The sequence below is a fragment of the Octopus bimaculoides genome, chromosome 23 (assembly GCF_046866305.1).
Source record: "Octopus bimaculoides isolate indiv1 chromosome 23, ASM4686630v1, whole genome shotgun sequence".
Lineage (NCBI taxonomy): Eukaryota > Metazoa > Mollusca > Cephalopoda > Octopoda > Octopodidae > Octopus > Octopus bimaculoides.
In genome coordinates, this window is record NC_142950.1 from 7029852 (window position 1) to 7051483 (window position 21632).

The window sequence follows — 21632 nt, forward strand, 5'->3', positions numbered from 1 at the left end:
CTCCTCATCATGATCCATTTTTCTGCAGATTTTTCACATTCAGTCTCCATGCGCCCCCACAAATCGTCCACTTTCAGTATTTATATTTTCACAGATTTTTCCACATCCAATATCCATGTCTTCACAGACCTTCCACATTCACTCTTCATTTCCACATTTAGTACCCATGTTTCCACAGACCCCCTACATTCAGTGTCCATGTATCACTACCATGTAGATGACACTTACACATGTTTCATACAATCTGTCTTTTACACACCCATTGCCAACAAAATGTAATTATTTTCCAGATTTCTTTCACTCCGGTCTTACTGTTGTGCCAACCATTTCAGTAGAGTCCAATTTCCATTAGAGTCACTTCTATAATGGAGGACTCTAACAAACTGAACAGTTTAGGGACCTGTATTTCATACTTTTTTTATCTAGAAAAATCTTTTCTGTTGTTGTTCAATTTGAACTTGCAGCCAGTTCCGGTACTGAAGCCAGTTCCACGTCTCAGCCATCGAAATATCTCACTAAGACCAGTTCCTCATCAAAACGGAGAGTTCTACATAACAAGGAGAATCTACCGTCAAAGAAGGTAAATATGTTAAAGAATAAAAATTTTTAATGATTCGTGTTTAGCCTCCGACCACCACCACCAGGTGGGCCCAAATTGACCAGGTCAAAAGTGATCAAAGGCATTCCAGTTGTGACCATTCCATTTTTTTTTTTTCCAAATATAATATCTATAAATTTACAATGTTCATAGTGTTATTCCTTTTTAAGACATTAGTGTGATTTGAACACTAGGATTGATGTAATCAATTTACCCAGCCCCCGCCCCCAATTTCTGGCCTTGCGCCAAAATTTGAAATTAGTATTTAATCTTATCCTTGATTTCAAATGACACTAAATCCACTTAGCCTTTCCATTCCTCCAGGGTCAATGTGATAAAATGAGTACAATTCTGTTAATAAGGAATTGACTAAGAATGGCCGCCAATTAAGGGGCAGCAGTAACAGAATAATTGCCTTGCAATATTTAGTTTCATACCAAGATTAACTTTGGTTTTCATCTCTCCAGGATTATTAAAATAATATATTCGGGTCTTCTCTGTAATCTCCTGTAAATGTTTTACTTTTCAATCATTACCAGAAATATATATGGGTCTTCTCTGTAATTTCCTTAAAATGTTTTGTCTTTTAACAGTTGACCATGTTGCTAAGTAAGGAATCTAGTGTGTAAGCGGTTGTGTCTGGTAAGCTCCTTCATCACACAGCCAGTTTCACAACTTGATGTTTCCTTTCCAGTTGAAACAATTCCACCTCACTGATGTTGCTAATGACTTTGTTTTATTCTTTGTCTTAAGCAACATGTTGATGTAATACAATTCTATATTTCCAAGATGAGGAACTTTATTCTGTATGCTTTTTATATTAGCCAGACCAACTGGTGTCCTCATCTGATTGTTGCTCTCATTATATTTCAGCTGTTGTACACTTTTTCAGATGTCTTGTGTTGAACTCGGTTGTTGATTTGGAATTTCAAACCTAACCCTTAATTTGATCCATGGGGTGAAATACTGTCCTCATTCCACTCTCTCCATTTTGTAACATTTCTTTGCTTCAGTTGATAATTTTTGTGACCTGTTCCAGTGGCATGCAAAAAGCACCATTCGGACATTGGGCCTCATGGAGGCTGTGACAGGTGACCAAAAGTTTTGGGGATATACACCATGTTTGAGAAGACCTGTCAAGCCAAGTGAAATTGTAGTCATGGCTGATGCTGGTGTTTTGTAACTGGCATCTATGCCAGTGGAATTTAAAATGCACCCAGTGCACACTGTAAAGTGGTTGGTGTTAGGAAGGGAATCCAGCCATAGAAACCATGGTAAATCAGATTGGAACTTGGTGCAGCTCCCTAGCTTGCCAGTTTTCAGTCAAACCATCCGACCCATGCCAGCATGGAAAACAGATGTAAAAGGATGATGATGATGATGGTGAATTACCTTAGTGCCTTGGATTGAACTCGAAACCTCTAGGTGGCTGCACTGCGTTAACCAATGCCTTTATCTACGACTCTATATCACAAGACGCAGAGAGTGGAATGAGAACCGTGTACCCCCGCCCCCCATGGATCAAATAACGAAAGGGTTAGGTCCAAACTTCCAATACAACAACTGAGTTCAACCCAAAACACCTGAAGAAGGGTGGAGTGAGCAACAGCTGAAAGCATAGTGAAAGCAACACTCAAGAAGAGGACATCAGTCGGTCCAACTAATACAAACAGTGTACACAATGCTAATATAATGCATGACACTATAAGTCACACTCACTTGTGTTCACACACACATGCATCTAAGCACTTACACATTTATACACAAAAGCACTCAATACACACATGCATGCATACACATGTATGCACAGATCATACAATCATCACCATCATCATCAACATCATTAACTTTTGGAACGTTACTCTCTCAAGTCCTAGAACACATAGAGCCACCTACCCAGTTTCCATGGTGCATTAGTAAATAAGATCACAACTATTAATGATCTGTCAGGACACCATACTTTGTTATGCAACCATGATATACTACAGAGTGTGGCTCAGTGGTTAGGCCATTCAGCTCACGATCATAAGGTCGTGAGTTCGATTCCCGGCGACACGTTGTATCCTTGAGCAAGACACTTTATTTCACGTTGCTCCAGTCCACTCAGCTGGTAAATATGAGTAGTACCTGTAATTCAAAGGGCCAGCCTTGTCACACTCTTTGTTACGCTGAGTCCCCCCGATAACTACGTTAGGGGTACACGTGCCTGTGGAGTGCTCAGCCACTTGCACGTTAATTTCACGAGCAGGCTGTTCCGTTGATCGTATCAGCTGGGACCCTCGTCATCGTAACCGACGGAGTGCACCTTACTACAAAGTATATTAAACGTATTTTATAAACCAATACTGTGTTCTACTGTGTTAGCAGTGCTCTTACATCACTTGTTAAAGTTATCTCTGAAGATTTTCCTATAAGAATTACAGTCAGCACTTATTTTTGTTACGACGTTTCGTGTCCATGATATCAGATGTCAACAAGCAACAAGATCAAAGATGGAAAAAAGGGTAATGGGTGTATCTGCCATACTTAGGGTGGTTTTGCTCCTTCATCAGGACCCATCTAACCTCTTTATCATCCCCGAACACATTGCATAGAGAGCCACTAAATACAGTGGGGTACCATTATTGAATATATCAGTTTACATATTAAATGCATTCCTGGAAGTCGGTACAGCAATCCCTCGACCATCGCAGGTGTTACATTCCAACCCTGTGAAGTGGAAACAGTGCTGTACTGTATATTTTAAAAAATTATTTCTATAATTTGTATATATTTATTTTATTAGAAATATAAAACAACACCACAGAGAAATTGATGTAAGCTTAAATAATAAACTGCAATAGGTGAACCGCAATATAGCAAGGGGTTGCTGTACATGAATAATAATGACCTGTAGGTATACCATATTTTGTTGTATGACCATGATATACAACAAAGTATACTGAATGTTTTTTATAAGTCAATACCATATTCTACTGTGTTAGCAGTGCAATTTACATTACTTGTCAAGGCTATTTCTACAGATTTTCAAATAGAGATTATAACCAGCACTGACTTTATTATGAATTAAACATTTCTACATCAGGCGTCTCGGATACGAAATGTTGTAACAAAAATCAGTGCTGGTTATTATTTCTATAGAGAAATCTGTTGAGATGACCTTAACAAGTAAGATGATACCATTCCCACTGAGTGAACTGGAACAATGTGAAATGAAGGGTCTTGCTCAAGAACACAATGCACTGCCCAGTCCAAGAATTGAAACCTCAATCTTGCAATTGTGAGTGCAATATCTTACCCACAAGGCCCCTTCCTTTTTTTTCTTTTTTCCGTCCCTCTTACAAGACACCCTTCTGTGTTTGTGTTGTGTAAGTTAGCTGTAATGTCTGACCCAGGTGTTTGTCTCCTATTTCAAACTCAGCTGAATGGAGTTACCAGGAAAGATCTGTCAGAAGCCCAAGAGACTGCAAACAGCATCCAGCATCATGGCATCATGAAGGGCATTGAGGAAATTCTACCACAACTGTCGAAGAAGAAGCAAAATATTGTCACAGAAGTACCTCGGGTGATGGTAAGTGACATAAACATCAGCATTGTGTGCCAGTGTATGTGTGTGTGTGTGTGTATGAAAGAGAGAAAGAGAAATGTTCTATGAGGTCCTTTATTGATATGAGTTGATCCACGTCCTGCTAGGCAAAGAGCACCTTTGTCACTTACTCTCTTTCACTCTTTTACTTGTTTCAGTCATTTGACTGCGGCCATGCTGGAGCACCGCCTTTAGTCGAGAAAATCGACCCCCAGGACTTATTCTTTGTAAGCCTAGTACTTATTCTATCGGTCTCTTATTGCCGGACCGCTAAGTTACGGGGACGTAAACACACCAGCATCGGTTGTCAAGCGATGGTGGGAGGACAGACACAGACACACAAACACACACACGCATATATATATACATATATACGGCAGGCTTCTTTCAGTTTCCGTCTACCAATTCCACTCACAAGGCTTTGGTCAGCCCGAGGCTTTGGTCAGCCCGAGGCTTTGGTCAGCCCGAGGCTATAGTAGAAGACACTTGCCCAAGGTGCCACGCAGTGGGACTGAACCCGGAACCATGAACATGAACTATAAATCATACAGTCTGAAGGACTAATGTGGTTGTGCCACTGCTAATTTTGCTATTACTGGCTTTGGTGGTGATGGTGATGCTGGTATAGTGGTAATAATGGTATGGTGATGCTGGTATAGTGGTAATAATGGTATGGTGATGCTGGTATAGTGGTAATAATGGTATGGTGCTGATGATAGTGGTGGTGGTGATAATAGTATGGTGGTGGCAGTGGTAGTTTAGGTGGTGATGATGGTATTGTGGTAGTGGTTTAAGTAGTATATCAGCTATGGACACTGTCCTGGATGAGGACTTATTGTCCAGTCCCATACCATCTGGACACATACTAGCAATGCTCAGCTGGATGTTTGTTGCTATTGCAACATTTCTTCCTTGTTTACCTCATTCCCCCTGGGGGGGGGGGTTCTGAAGTTCAGCATTGCACTCCATCTAAATACTTGTCATCTTACACAATGTCTTTGTCAGTTACAGCATTGGTCTCTACCTGTCCATCATCATCATCATCATCGTTATCATTTAACAACCATTTTTTAAAATTTTTATTTTTATTTAAATTTAATCTAACTTTTATTTTCCAGGCTGAATTTCAACTCCTCACAGCTCAACAAGAAAGTGAACGAAGAGCTTATTATGCCAAAATGAAGAAGTTTTTTACATCAAAGGTGAACATGCTATTTAGTATATTTTTCTTTTTGATGATTTGTGTGTGTGTGTGTATGTGTGTGTATGTGTGTGTGTGTGTGTGTGTGTGTGTGTGTGTGTGTGTGTGTGTGTGTTCTTTATGTGGAGTTTGATCTTTGCAGTTTGGCATCCATTTTGTGTCTAGTCTCCAGACAACGAGAATCCATTAGCTTTGAGATTTCAATGATGTGTTTGTTTATTTTTAGAATGACATTGTAGACAAGATACAAAAGGCTGGATCTAGCCAATATGAACATAAAACAGGTCAAATATAAGTAGTATATCAGCTATGGACACTCAGCAGGCCCTTAGTCACCTCTTTCAGCATGGTTTCTATGGCTTGATGCCCTTTCCTAGCACCAACCACTTTATAGAGTGTACTGGGTTCTTTTTATGTGGTACTGGCATTGGTGCCTTGTAGATGGAAGCGGCACTGGTGCTTTTTACATCCCTAATAATTGAGATAGGTACAGGCATAGATGCATAGTAAAGAGCTTTGCATTGTAACCACATGATTTCAAGTTCAGTCCCACTGTGTGGCACCTTGAGCAAGTATCTGCTACTTTAACCCCATGATAACCAATGCTTTGTGAGCAAACTTGGTCAATGGAAACTGTGAAAGACCTTACTTTCATTAAACACAATATTTTTTTTTTCATAGATGGTACCCTCACACATCATAAACTTAATATTCCAACAGAATCGTTAAACAGATCTGTCTGATTATTCAACACTTATAACTAGTTTTACTGCAAGATCTTAGCGTCTCTGCCTCAGGTTTTAATAAGAAAAAATAAAAAAGTTATACTTCCTTAACTAACAAGAATCTACATGCTTAATACTCATATTTATTACAACCAAAAATCCTCTGTCTATATTCCTATTTCAGTTTTTATTCCAACTCTAACCTAATTCTTATTCTGTCTTATTTTTACAGGAAACACCTGAAAGTGAGAAAGCAAACTCAAATAAAAGTAAGTCATTTAAGTGTGTGTGTGTGTTTCAGCACTTTTATGTGTGTGTTTCCTGTGCCAACAGTTGCATCCCAATGTTCTTGATGTGTGTGCAGCATTGCTTTTTTTCTGTCAACATCAGTTAGCATCCGCTTTTCATTCTGGCATGGATTGAACAATCTGACAGGAGCTGGTAAGGCTAGGGGGCCACACCAGGTTCCGTAGTCTGTTTCGGCTTGGTTTCTACACAGCTGGATGACCTTTTTAGGGCATGTAGCTGAAAAGCCAGGAATCAAACTGGAGAGAAGCGGAAAAGACAACCCAGAGTCAGTGGAGGAAAGTTGTCGATGGCCTACACTCCAGAGGGAGCGAAGGGCTTAAGTAAGCAAGCAGAAGGTTTTCTCCTCCAGCTGTTGACTTGCAACTGTTGAACTGGAAAACCAACTGCATCAGTCTCACTGGCCCTAAAGGGTCTGTAAGGGCTATGTGCACGGGTGGATGGGTGGACAGATTAAAACACACAGGTAAAACGATGCAGATTATGAGGTAAGGAAGAGACATGCAAATAAATAAATAAGTAAAATGAAGTGGAGAAAATGTACAAAAATGAAAGAAAACATAACAATGAGAAGGTGTAGAATGAAAATAAACAAGTGATAAGAGATGTAGGGAGGAAAAGATGTCCTCTGCACTGTAGGTACTGCTTAGTGGGACTGAAACCATAGCTAGGTGGTTTAGAAGCCAGCTTCTCCAGCACACAGTCACACCCTCTTAACAGCTTTATTCTCTTTGCCAGCTTGGCCACTACACTCTTCTGAGATTATTTGTACTTAAACGATTTACCATTGCTATCTCTTCTGTAGATAAGAGCAAGTCAGATTCAGAAGTTTCCAAGGCTGATACCCAGGCTGCGAACACATCTGATTCCCTGCAATTTCATATTGAGTAAGTATTCATATTATTTGCTGTATGCCTTGTATAGAAGACTGTAACGAAAAGTGTACATTTAATATACATACATACATGTGTGTGTGTGTGTGTGTGTGTGTGTGTGTAATTGTCATATATATATATAAATGTAAAACACACATTAAATGATGATCATAATAGATCTTATAAAGAAAAGCATATATATATATATATATATATATATATATATATATATATATATATATAAATATATATCTACATATATATATATATATAAATATATATCTACATATATATATATATATATATAAATATATATCTACATATATATATATATATATATATATATATACACAAACACACACACAAGCACATATACCGTATTTTAATGTGTATTCGTAACCCTTTTTTGTCAAAAATTAGGTTAAAAAAATATGGGAGTTTCTTATACATGAATAGTATTATAATCTTTTACAAAACCTTTTTTCCAAATGTTAAGCCCCCCCCAAATTAGGGGGTTCCTTATACATGTTAAAATACAGTATATACATATATGTATATATATATATATATATATATATAAATATATATATATATATATATATATATACATACATACATATATATACACACACACACTCAAATAAATATATATATATATATATATATATATATATATACATACATACATATAAATATATATACATACATACATATAAATATATATGTTGTATATATATATATACGAATATGTGTATATATATGTGTGTTCTATCTTTTACTTTTCTTAGTCAATTGTCTGTGGCCATGCTGGGGCACCATCTTGAAGGGTTTTTAGACAGACAAATTAACCCCCGTACATATATTTTCAAGTTTATTCTTTCAGTCTCTTTTTGCCAACCACTTAGTTATGGGGCCACAAACAAACCAACACTGGTTGTCAAGCAGTGGCGAGTGAAAAATCACACACCCACACTCAACAGGCTTCTTTTGAGTTACTCGCCTACCAAATTCATTCACAAAGCATTGGTCAGCCCCGGCACCCAAAGTGTCATGCAGTGGGACTGAACCAAAAACCACTTGGCTGTAAAGCAATCTTCTTAACCATTCAGCCATACCTGCATCTATATATATATACACCTGGCTTACAAACAAAAATATAACTGTTCCTTTATGATGTGTATTGTTGTGGTTGTTGGCACTCCGTCGCTTACGATGTTGAGGGTTCCAGTTGATCCGATCAACGGAACAGCCTGCTCGTGAAATTAACGTGCAAGTGGCTGAGCACTCCACAGACACGTGTACCCTTAACGTAGTTCTCGGGGATATTCAGCGTGACACAGTGTGACAAGGCTGACCCTTTGAATTACAGGCACAACAGAAACAGGAAGAAAGAGTGGGAGAAAGTTGTGGTGGAAGAGTACAGCAGGGTTCGGCCACCATCACCTGCCGGAGCCTAGTGGAGCTTTAGGTGTTTTCACTCAATAAACACTCACAACGCCCGGTCTGGGAATCGAAACTGCGATCCTATGACCGCGAGTCCGCTGCCCTAACAACTGGGCCATTGCGCCTCCACTTATGATGTGTATACACTGAGAAATAAATACTATTTATTTATTTCATTATTGTGTCAGGCTGTATAACATGTTGGCTAAAGGACTTGCAGCAAATGTCTCTCACCCAATTGACTCCAGGCTCCATTGTTTTGTATTTCTTTGGTAGCAGACATACCAATTTTTTTTCTTTTTTTCCCCTTGGGCTATGCACTTGTAATATTCAAGATGTCTTAGTTTCAAAAAAACATTTCTTCTCAAAGCATATAATTTTGCTTTTAACATAATTTCCTTGTTGGCTTAACACTCTCCTTCTCTATTTGTCTGTCTGCCTCTCTCTGTCTCTCTCTGTCTCTCTCTCTCTCTGTCTCTCTCTCTCTTTCTTACTTAGACACACTAATACTATCTTTCTTTCCTTTCAGCATAACATCTCAAACACATACTTTCTCTCTGTCATGCACATATAGTCTCTCCCCTTCCTCTCTCTCTCACTCTCACTCTCACTCTTTCTCTGTCTCTATCTCTGTCTCCCTTTCTCTAATACTCATACAAATATTACTTTCTCATACTTATACCTTCATATTCTTCCTCTCTATCACATACAAGTATTACTCTCACACACATAACTACATTTTCTCTCTCTCTCTCTCCTTTTCTCTCCGACTGTCAGTCAGTCTGTCTGTCTGGCTCTCTCTCTCTCTCTCTCTCACACACACACAAGTATTACTCTCACACTCACACATCTATATATTCATTCTCTCTCTCTCTCATCTACACTCACATATCTACATATTCTCTCCCCCCCTCTCTCACGCATACACATGCAGTCACCCATGTAGACATAACATCTTAATCTTTCTATGTATATTTATCAGGGTTTCACACATACAAATAAATAAATTAAAAAAATAAATAAACAAAATAAGTCAGAGCAAAAAGAAAAAAAAAAGTCACAAAAATATCAACAAAAGTAAAAAAAAAAAAAAATCCAGTGAGAACAATAACAAAACATTGTTTTGTTATTGTTGTTGCTGCTGTTGTATATTATAAAGAAGCAAAAACAGACAAGTTTAGTAATTGTATGAGAATGTGTGGTTTCAGTGAAGCAGTTATTTATACAACCATGTCATTATCTGTAGTTATAGGACAACATACTAACGAACTGACCGTCCGACCAACCAGCCAACAAGCAACAACAACACCGACAACTATATAATATATATATATATATATATATACACACACACACACACACACACACACACACATTATATGTGTATATTTTAGATCTACCTTGTCAGTAGGTGGTTTCTTGGTGGTCGGTGAGATTTTTCTTTCTGTGTCTTTTAAAAAAATTCTTCGGTCGACACCTTGCTTTTCCGGTCAGTATTGTTTTTTAACTATTAATGCAGTCTCATTGTCGGCTACTGGGTCTTTGGATTTACATGCATACTGTTGTTATTGTTGTTAACGTGATAATCTGTGTTCTTGTTGTTAGTCCTATACATGTTTCTTCTTCAACTGTAAGTCGACCTGTGTCAAAAAATTATATTCATTTATTTGTTTATTTATTATTATTATTATTATTATTATTATTATTATTATTATTATTATCATTATTATTTGTATTTTGCCCATCACTACGTTTTTTGAGTTCAAACCCTGCCAAGGTTGACTTTGCCTTTCATCCTTTCTGGGATCGATAAATTAAGTACCAGTGAAACACTGGGGTCGATGTAATCGACTAGTCCCCTCCTCTAAAAGTTCCCCTAATCCTTCAGTAGAAAGGATAATTATTATTTATTTGTTTCAGTCATTTGGCTGTGGCTATGCTGGGGCAATCGACCCCCAGCACTTATTTACTTCTTTCTTTTTTTCTTTTTCGTTTTTTTTTGTTTTGTTTTCATGTTTGGTTCTTATTCTATTGGGCTCTTTTGCCAAACTTCTAAGTTACAGGGATGTAAACAAGCCAACACCGGTTGTCACAGGATAGTGGGGACGCACACACACACACACACACGCACACACACATGCATATATACAGTGGGCTTCCACACAGTTTCCGTCTGTCAAATTCACTCACAAGGCATTAATCAATGCAGGGCTGTGGTAGAAGATACTTGCTCAAGGTGCTGCACTGCTAACTTACAGGGGCATAAACACACCAAGACCAGTTGTCAAGCACTGGTTGGGAGACAAACAGACACACATACATAGATATATATACACACACAGACACACATACATAGATATATATACACACACAGACACACATATATAGATATATATACACACACACAGACACACATACATAGATATATACACACATAGACACACATACATAGATATATATACACACACAGACACACATACATAGATATATATATACACACACAGACACACATATATAGATATATATACACACACAGACACACATATATAGATATATATACACACACACATAGATATATATACACACACAGACACACATATATAGATATATATACACACACAGACACACATACATAGATATATATACACACACACACACACATACATAGATATATACACACACAGACACACATACATAGATATATATACACACACAGACACACATATATAGATATATATACACACACAGACACACATACATAGATATATACACACACACACACACACATACATAGATATATACACACACACACAGACACACATACATAGATATATACATGCACACACATACACACACACAACAGGCTTCCTTCAGTTTCCACCTACCAAGTCCACTCACAAGGCTTTGGTTGGCCTGAGGCTATGGTAGAAGACACTTGCCAAAGGTGTCACATGCAGTTTGTTTATTTATATGCTTATTTGTGGTGGTAACAGTGCAAATGAGAGGTGGGAACAGTTCCCTTATGACTGCTGATGTTGTATACGGACTGCAAACAAGGTCTGGGCAAATTAAGCATTGGTAATGATGCTTCTTGTCGTGTTGGGCTGCCTTCAGTTTTTTCCAGGAACAATGACAGGCAGGGCTGATCAAGCAGAATATCCGTATTGTGGTTTCTAGTCTTGACGACACCCAGAAGTGTGTGAGTTTGTTAAGGAACACAAACTCCCTCGTGTCTATACTGAGCGACTATGTATTAATCCCTTCCCCTTGTCTTATGTGTTACTTGTGCTAGGGACAGCATAGAGTTTGTGAGATCCTTACTCTCTTGTTTTAGACATGCTAGGAAGTTAAATGTGTTGAAATGTCAGCTGGTGCATTGAGATACATAGCAGTGCAGCACTTAAAACCTTTCACTTTTGTTTCGAGGTGCAGCCATGGCTGAGTGATTAAGGCACTTGCTTTATTGCTACCTGGTTGTGACTTCAGTCCCAATTCACAGCATCTTGGGCAAATGTTTTTTCTACTATAGCCCAAAGCTGACCAATGCCATGTGAGTGAATTTAGGAGACAGAAACTGCGTGGAAGCCCATCATGTGTGTGTGTGTGTGTGTGTGTGAATATGTGTGGGGTGTGTGTTTGTCCTCTCACTTCACCATTTGATAACTGGTTTTGGTTTGTTTTCATCCACATAACTTAGCGATTCAGCAAAAGAGACCACCAATACAGTAACTAGCAGACTTAAGAAAGCAAATAAGTACTGGAGCCAATTTGTTTGACTAAACCTTTCGAGGTGATGCCCCAGCATGGCCACAGTCCACTGACTAAAACACGTGACAGTTAAAAAGATGTCCCTTCCCTTGTTATATGGTCTCTGTTTGTATGGACCCTATTTATATAGCCTTTGTTTATATGGTCCCTGTATATATGATCCTTGTTTTAAAGGGGCTCATCAAAGGTAGTTCATATGTCACATTGTATAAGTTGATCAACTGCATGGATCAACTGTCTTTGACCCCAAATCTACTCAACCAATGGTGTCCTGCTCCCCACTCTTCTCTCTTATTTTAAACCCCTCATCTCCCAGCATAAAGCTACCCTCAACTTCAGGTTTCATAATCTTAGAGTCTACATGCTGACCTCACTAGTGATGGTGGCATGGAAAAAGCACCCAGTATATGCTGTAAAGTGACTGGTGTTAGGAAGGCCATCCAGCTGTAGAAACCATACCAAAGCCTGGCTCTGTGTTGGTTATGATGATGAGCGTTTCAGTTGATCTGATCAACTGAACAGCTTGCTCATGAAATTAACATTCAACTGACTGAGGACTCCACAGACACGCGTAACCTTAATGTAGTTGTTAGGGAGATTCAGCGTGATGCAGAATGTGACAAGATTGGCCCCTTTGAATTACAGGTACAACTAATTATTGCCAGCTGAGTGAACTGGAGCAATGTGAAATAAAGTATCTTGTTCAAGGCTACAATACACTGCTGGTAATTGAACAGATGACCTCAGGATCAAGAGCCAAATGCCCCTGACCACTAAACCATGTACCTTCATATGCCAAAGCAGTCCTTGAACCCACTGGGATCTCGTCAAACCATCCAACCCAGGCTAGCATGGGAGATAGATGTTAAATGATGATGTCCTAGTTTGAATGATGTTAAATGATGATGTCCTAGTGGAGGCGCAATGACCCAGTTGTTAGGGTAGTGGACTCGCGGTCATAGGATCGCAGTTTTGATTCCCAGACCAGGCATTGTGAGTGTTTATTGAGCGAAAACACCTAAAGCTCCATGAGGCTCCGGCAGGGGATCGTCGTGAACCCTGCTGTACTCTTTCACCACAACTTTCTCTCACTCTTACTTCCTGTTTCTGTTGTACCTGTAATTCAAAGGGCCAGCCTTGTCACACTCTGTGTTACGCTGAATATCCCCGAGAACTACATTAAGGGTACACGTATCTGTGGAGTGCTCAGCCACTTGCACGTTAATTTCACGAGCAGGCTGTTCTGTTGATCAGATCAACTGGAATCCCCGTCGTCGTAAGTGACGGAGTGCCAACAACAACAACAACAACATCAACCTAGTTTGAAATAACATAAACAATATTTGATCCCAACCCTGCTCTATCAGCAATGACTTGGTTGAAAATAACAACACATGTTTACATGTAAATTGATATAATCCACATCTCGAAATCGATGAAAAAGTTTTCAGCTTTTCTTGGAAATTGTTTGTAGATTTCTTTTTTATAATTAACACCTTTTTTTTATTTTGTTTGTTTGTTATGTTTCTTGTTAAGCTGATCTGGATCAAGCTAATTGCCTCTCTATATAATCTGCTTATAATATTTTCCTCTCACCCTTTTTTGTTAGTCGAACCAAACACTTGTCGAGTCGACATTTGTTTTTGATTGCACATAAGTCGTGACTGCTACAACTTCATTCAATTTCCTTCTTGTTCAGTACACAGTTATTATAACGAGCTCTCATTTTCATTTTTCATTGTTGTGCTTTGTTTTTCTTTTCTTTTCTTTTTTTTTTCCATTTTCTTTTTTATTCACTGAAATATAAACCTCAACCCTTTAGCATTCTGATTCTTCTGTCAAACTCAATGCTTATTCATTTGTGTTGTTTGGAATTAATCATGCATTAGTATCACATAGCTTTGTGATTTCACTGATGTGATTGTACACTTTCAGAATGACATTGTAGAGTAAGTGTGAGAAGCCAAATCTGGCACATTTGAATATAAAACAGGTAGAATATTTGGGCCTGAAAATGGCTGGTTTAACCCTTTTAGCATTCAGATTCCTCTGTCAAATCTAATGCTTATTGATTCACATTGTTTAGAATTAATCATGCATTGTCTTGTAGCTTGAGGTTTTCTTGGCTGAAATTTTGGGGTGGTTTGCCCTGTCGCCTTCTTCAACTGGATGGCTGTTGGTCCACAGTGAGCTCATCCACCCTTTGACATGTCTTGTTTTTGGTCCTCCTGGGTGTCCACACACCCTCCTCCAAGCTACTCAAGTGAGGAACAGAGTCAGTTTTGTCGCTGGTAACTCAACCATGAAACAGGTAGTTCTGGTTTCCGTGGTGACCGTAGCAGGTCTCATCAGCCTGACTAACATCACATCTTTTATTTCTTATTTATTTTATTTGTTTCAGTCATAAGACTGTGGCCATACTGGAGCACTGCCTTGAATTTGTAGTCAAATGAACTGACCCCAGTACGTTTTTTTTTTAAGCCTGGTATTTATTCAATCTGTCTCTTTTGCTAAACCACTGAGTTAAAGGAACATAAACACACCAACACCGGCTGTCAAGCAGACATGAAAACACACCTAACAAAAACACACATACATAGATATATATATATATATATACGCACACACACACATAGACATACATATGATAGGCTTCTTTCAGTTTCCGTCTACCAAATCGCCTCACAAAACTTTTGTCAACCCAAGGCTATAGTAGAAGACACTTGCCGAAGCTGCCACACAGTGGGACTGAACCCAGAACCATGCGGGAAGCAAGCTTCTTACCACACAACCTTGCCTATATTTCTAATGTCTATCCACTGTCTCAGATCACTTGAGCTCTGCCTGTCATTACATATCCTTAACTTTACATATCCTACAGGCCATCCTTTGTTTCTTCCCAATCTCCACAGATCCTCTCGGTTCAGTGCCTTAACATCATTGCTGTGCAGCGTTGCATATCTTGCACGTGCATTTCTACAAACTCTGCACAGTGCTACTAAAAGTCTTTTACTGATAACAAACCGAAAGGAATTACCAAAAAAGAAAAAAAGAAAAAAAAACAACCTCTTTCACCCTTTTTATCAGTCTTATCTGTTTTGCTACATCTTATCCTCACTATTTTATTACATCCACCTGGTTAGCTAACATGAACTCATACACCATGTGGCATGCAACATGGTGTGTGTATCTCTCTCTCTCTCTCTCTTTATTTCTCTCTCTCTCTCTCTCTCTCTCTTTATTTCTCTCTCTCTCTCTCTCTCTCTCTCTCTCTTTATTTCTCTCTCTCTCTCTCTCTCTCTCTCTCTCTCTCTCTCTCTCTCTCTCTCTCTCTATATATATATATATATATATATATATATATATATATATATATATATATATAGATATATATACATAATTAAGGGATCAGCAAACAGTTGCTTCACCACATACCGAAGTTCAGAAATAGCAGCTAAAAAAGCTAAGACTCCAACAGATAGCATTGCTTGTAACTCACAAAGGCAAAAAAACAAGAGGAAAAAACAATGACAACTAACCAGTCGAAGTTAATCATAGACGCGTTTCTGGATTAAACGCGTCTATGATTAACTTCGACTGGTTAGTTTTCATTGTTTTTTTTTCTTCTTGTTTTTGCCTTTGTGAGTTACAAGCAATGCTATCTGTTGGAGTCTCAGCTTTTTTAGCTGCTATTTCTGAACTTCGGTATGTGGTGAAGCAACTGTTTGCTGATCCCTTAATTATGTTTATAAATGTATAAGAACTTTTAAATAAGTTCTCCACCGATAATGGTGTTTACATACCGAAGGGCTTGGTAAAAATTATTAATTGTTAATTTATTAATAAATTAATAAATTGATAAACCTTTACCCTTTTAATTGTAATATATATATATACATCATCATCATCATCATCATCGTTTAACGTCTGCTTTCCATGCTAGCATGGGTTGAACGATTTGACTGAGGACTGGTGAAACCGGATGGCAACACCAGGCTCCAATCTAAATTTGGCAGAGTTTTTACAGCTGGATGCCCTTCCTAACGCCAACCACTCAGAGGAAGGGCATATATATATTTATTCTTTTATTCTATTATGTGTTTCAGTCATTTGACTGCAGTCAAATGCTATATATTTATATATATATATATATATATATATATATATTTATTTATATAAGGGCATTATATGAATAAATATATATTTTGGGAATAAATGATGGATTTTTTTCCCTTATGAGGTTTTTTTCACGCTAGCTACTTGATAAATTCTTGTAAAAGAATTCATCCTATTATTGAATTTATATATATATATATATATATATATATATATATATATATATATATATATATATATATATATATATATATATATATATATATATATATATATATATATATATGTATATAAAACAAGAGAGAGAAAGAAAGGGAGACAGATCTAATTTCAGTTGGTTTCTTAAACTTTACCTACCAGGTTTGATCATCTTTGGTCTGAACTATTTTATATAAGTTTGCTCTGTTATACACCATTGTCACAGCACTGTATCTTATGTGGATTAATTCTCTCTCTCTCTCTCTCACACATACATACATGTAAAAAAGGATCATCTATTTTTATTGATCAGTACAGTTTTTTTTTTTTTTTTTTGCTGGAATAACAATGTTATTTTTTTTTTTGTCTTTTTCGTTAATCTATTTAATACAACGAATCTGGAATATTCCACTTTGTTCTCCATTTCTTCCTTTTGTACAAATTCCAATTTTGCCTCATCATTGTTATTCTTATTGTCATTGTTGATTAGCTCCTAAAATCAGTTCTGATTAGTTCTGACTTGTGGTCAGAGCATTCCAGCCATGACCATCCTGTCTTTCTTTTTTTTTTTTCTTGGACAGTAAAACAAGGATTGCATTATATCTAACACATCCCTTTTTGTATGTAGATGATGGGGTGCAATTAAAAAGGAGATTTGGCTGCTATTTCTAGCATATTGAGCGACCACTTAGAGAGTCTTCCTCATTGGCTCGATTTTTGTCTTGTTTGCTTTTTTTTGGAAGAGAGCCAAACATATGTCTGGTCTGGCTGAATGGTAACTCTGGGTACATACACACACACCCTTCTTATTTGTCTAAGTGCGGTCCTGTATACCATCATCACCATTATGTATAGTTTATTTCCATATCAGAGCAGAGGCAGGATGAGTTTTGCATTGTTTTGCCACCAATCACATGCACCTAGTTTATTGACACAAAGGGGTTTTGTAATGTAAAGCGCACCTAGCTGCAACATATATATGCATGTACATAGATTAAAAAAATATATATACGCATATACATATATATATATATGTTTTTATATATATATATAATATATTTGATGAGAATGTGTGTCTGTCTGTGTGTCTGTGTGAATCCCTAAAACTCGATGGTTTATCTTTAGAATGGCATTGTAGGGTAGGTACGAGAAGTCAGATATGTCTGGTTTAACCCATTAGCATTCAGTCAGGTGTAATGCTTATTTATTCACATTGTTTTGAATTAATCATGCATTATCTTGAAGCTTCAATATTAATTACTATGAGTATGTGTGTGTGTGTAGGTGTGCCTACAGAGGCTTTGGTTATTGTTTCCTACAATTATTTAATTCTATTAAATTCATTTTACTTCCCTATTTGCTAGAAAAGCTACAGCAGAAAACTGTATGTGCACACAGCGTTTGCTCCATGTTTCCTACAATTATGTAACTCTACTTAATTTATTTTACTTCCCTGCTCATTAGAAACCTACAGCAGAAAACATTGACAGAAACCTGTCTGGGACTGTACACTCTCGAGAAAAGACTGAAATATGAAAGTAAAGAGCTTTATAGGCTGAGGAAAGCAGCTGAGAAATCCTGCGAGGATAAGGTTATCCAGCAGAGCAGAGATAGTTCGGCTAAAGAAGGCCGACACCATGAACGGCCGGAGAAAGCAGCATCTCGACGCCGTGAGTATTTGTAATCATTCTCATCGTGGTGCATGGGTAGAAGTCGTGGGGTCTGGGCTGTAGTGTCTAGGATGTAGTAGGGGTATTTAGGTTGTAGTTATGACTGGTATGAGTGGAGGCGCAATGGCCCAATGGTTAGGGCAGCGGACTCTCGGTCATAGGATCACGGTTTCGATTCCCAGACCGGGTGTTGTGAGTGTTTATTGAGCGAAAACACCGAAAGCTCCACGAGGCTCTGGCAAGGGATGGTGGTAACCCCTGCTGTACTCTTTCACCACAACTTTCTCTCACTCTTGCTTCCTGTTTCTGTTGTGCCTGTAATTCAAAGGGCCAGCCTTGTCACACTGTGTCACGCTGAATATCCCCGAGAACTACGTAAAGGGTACACATGTCTGTGGAGTGCTCAGCCACTTGCACGTTAATTTCACGAGCAGGCTGTTCCATTGATCGGATCAACTGGAACCCTCGTCGTCGTAAGCGACGGAGTGCCAACAATGACTGGTATGTACTCATGTATGCTTCAGTGTGGTCTCTGAGGGTACCTGTACTGACTGTAGTGGTGTTTGGGCTGTAATTTGTCTGTGTCAGTGCTTGTGGCGGTATCTACGAGGAGGTGCTGAAAAGTTCTTGGCTTTAGGTAAAAGAAAATGCAGGAGGATCAGTTAATTATGATTTTATTCAACATATTCCCCTTCTCAGATTCACGCATATATTGCAGCGCTTCTTCAGTTTTTCTAATCCCTGTAAAAGAACTCCGAAGAGAGTTGGGTCTCCAACCAAGCCTTTCGTAATACCCCTAAAGCCAGGAACTTTTCAGCATCTCTTCATACACACACACACACACACACACACACAAGCTCGTGTTCCCATGCAAGCATGGGACAGTGATTTTAACCCATTACCTCCCATAATTCTATTAAGTGGAATTTTTTTTATGAATCTTTGATTTCTAGCATAAAACAGCTTTAGAAACACACTGGAATGATCAAAATAACATTTTAAATAGAAATAAGCGAGATATTGGGTGAAAAATGAGCAAACCTCATTTGAACATCAGAGAAATATACCTAGTAGATATAGCAAAAAGGTTAGATATGTGTAAATATTGACAGATGATTACGAAATTTGTAATTTTTAAGTGATCTCATATGAGATCACTGGTAGGTAATGGGTTAAATGACATTTCAATTATCTTTTCGACAGGTCACGAAAACGCTTCCACGCCAGCTGAGGAAAGTTATGCTTCGACAATAACACCCAGTTGGAAAGAGAAGAATTCTGCAAGTAGTAAATTGGGCTCAACTAGCAAAACACTGCACCACACCGCCAGTGGCAGTAGTAGTAGTAGTGGTAGTAGTAGCAAAGCAACAAGCTCTATTAGTGAAGAACTCAGCAACAAACATCTATCGTCTTCAATTGGTGAGAGCATCGGCAGCAAGAACAAGTCCCAGAAGACTTTCAGTGGCAGCAGCAACAGCGCTGCCAATAGTAAGTCCATTCCGGAAGCAATAAAGACATTGAGTGGATTAAATGGAAATGACATTTCTCACTCATCGAGCATCAAAGACAAAATCAAGTAAGATCAGTCATGAGTTTTGATTCTTAGAATTCCTTAGGTTTTGTTTTTTATTTATTTATTGTTTTGACATCCATACTTGTTCATTATTTACATTGGACGGATATATGTCTTCATTTTGTTGTTACCACAATGTTTCGGCTGATTTACTCTCCAGCCTTCATCAGGTGTCCTGGCAGAATTCTGAACTCAACCCTGGGTTCTCATTCCTAAGGTATTTTTTGGCTGATGTTGTTATTATTATTATTTATTCAAGGCACTGCCATTATTATTTATTCAAGGCACTGCCATTATTATTTATTCAAGGCACTGCCATTATTATTTATTCAAGGCACTGCCTGGAATTGAACTCGCAATGTTGGGGTTAGTAACCCACGCTCTTAACCATTACGTTATATGCCCATGGGCAATTATGGAGTGAATTTTAGGGCTTATAAACCTAATATTTTTGTATCCTTCCTTAATACCAGTTCCCATATTCTGCTCATATAAGTAGAATACGGGAACTGGTATTAACGAAGGATACAATTATGATTTCACTTGGCTTGACAGGTCTTCACAAATTTTTTTAAAAAAATCTGGTACTTATTATATCAGTCTCTTCTGTAAAAACTGCCAAGTTAAGGGGATGTAAACAAACCAAGACCGGTTATCAAGTTGTGGAGTGTGGTACATTAAATAGACATACACACACACGCAGAGGAAAGGCTTCCACACAGTTCCATCTACCAAATTCACTCACAAGGCATTAGTTGGCCCAGGGCTATAGTAGAAGACACTTGCTCCAGTTGCCAAGCAGTGGGACTGAACCCAGAACCATGTGGTTCATAAGCAAGCTACTTACCACACAGCTACTCCTACGCCTATATTTATTTATTTATTTATTTATTTATTTATTTTTTGTGGTGTATTTGATTTGGTTGAATCATAGCAAATGGGAGCAGGCAGCATTGGAAGGCATTTGTAAAGTAAGAAAGGAAATAATAGTTAAAAAGAAAGTTTGTGTAGCACAACTTTAAAATCAACATTTCTGATCTTGATAAAGGGCAAAAGATAACTCTGTTGATTTCACATGCATTCTTTCAAAGACACAATAGGTTGCTGACATTTAAAGAATTTTTTCCATGTGTGTGTGTGTGTGTGTGTGTGTGTGAGGTCTGTTGAATTAAGCTGTCCATCATCATCATCATCATCATCATCATCATCATCATTTCTTGTTTGCATGGATCAGACAGAATTTATTGAGGCAGATTTTTCTATGGCCGAATGTCCTTCCTGTTCCCGACCTTAACTTGTTTCCAAGCAAGATTAATGTTTTCCTATGCCATTTGCTTGATATGTCTTTCCATGAAAGACTGGAAACAAAATGGAAAACAAGCAACCGTGCTTGTATGACAGTGATGCTCATTTACGATCATCACAGGATGTCAAGACAAGGATACATGCAAGCACATTCATAAACATACATACACACACACACATGTGTGTGTGTATACACATATATATATATATATATATATATATATATCGAAACGTCTAGATAGAATAGAGACAGCTGATGAAGGGATAT

General features: G+C 38.0%; 1 protein-coding gene across 4 annotated transcripts in view; it reads left to right on the plus strand.

Annotated features, from left to right (window-relative positions):
- Nucleotides 1–21632, plus strand: part of LOC106873855 (uncharacterized) — a 78719-nt gene that overhangs the window by 40628 nt on the left and 16459 nt on the right. For all 4 annotated transcript variants that reach the window (XM_089340009.1, XM_089340011.1, XM_089340010.1 and 1 more), the window contains 7 exons: nt 465–580; nt 4020–4169; nt 5303–5386; nt 6343–6379; nt 7222–7303; nt 18281–18486; nt 19690–20062. In XM_089340009.1, coding sequence (XP_089196135.1) covers nt 465–580; nt 4020–4169; nt 5303–5386; nt 6343–6379; nt 7222–7303; nt 18281–18486; nt 19690–20062 — 1048 coding nt within the window. The remainder of the gene's footprint in view (nt 1–464; nt 581–4019; nt 4170–5302; nt 5387–6342; nt 6380–7221; nt 7304–18280; nt 18487–19689; nt 20063–21632) is intronic.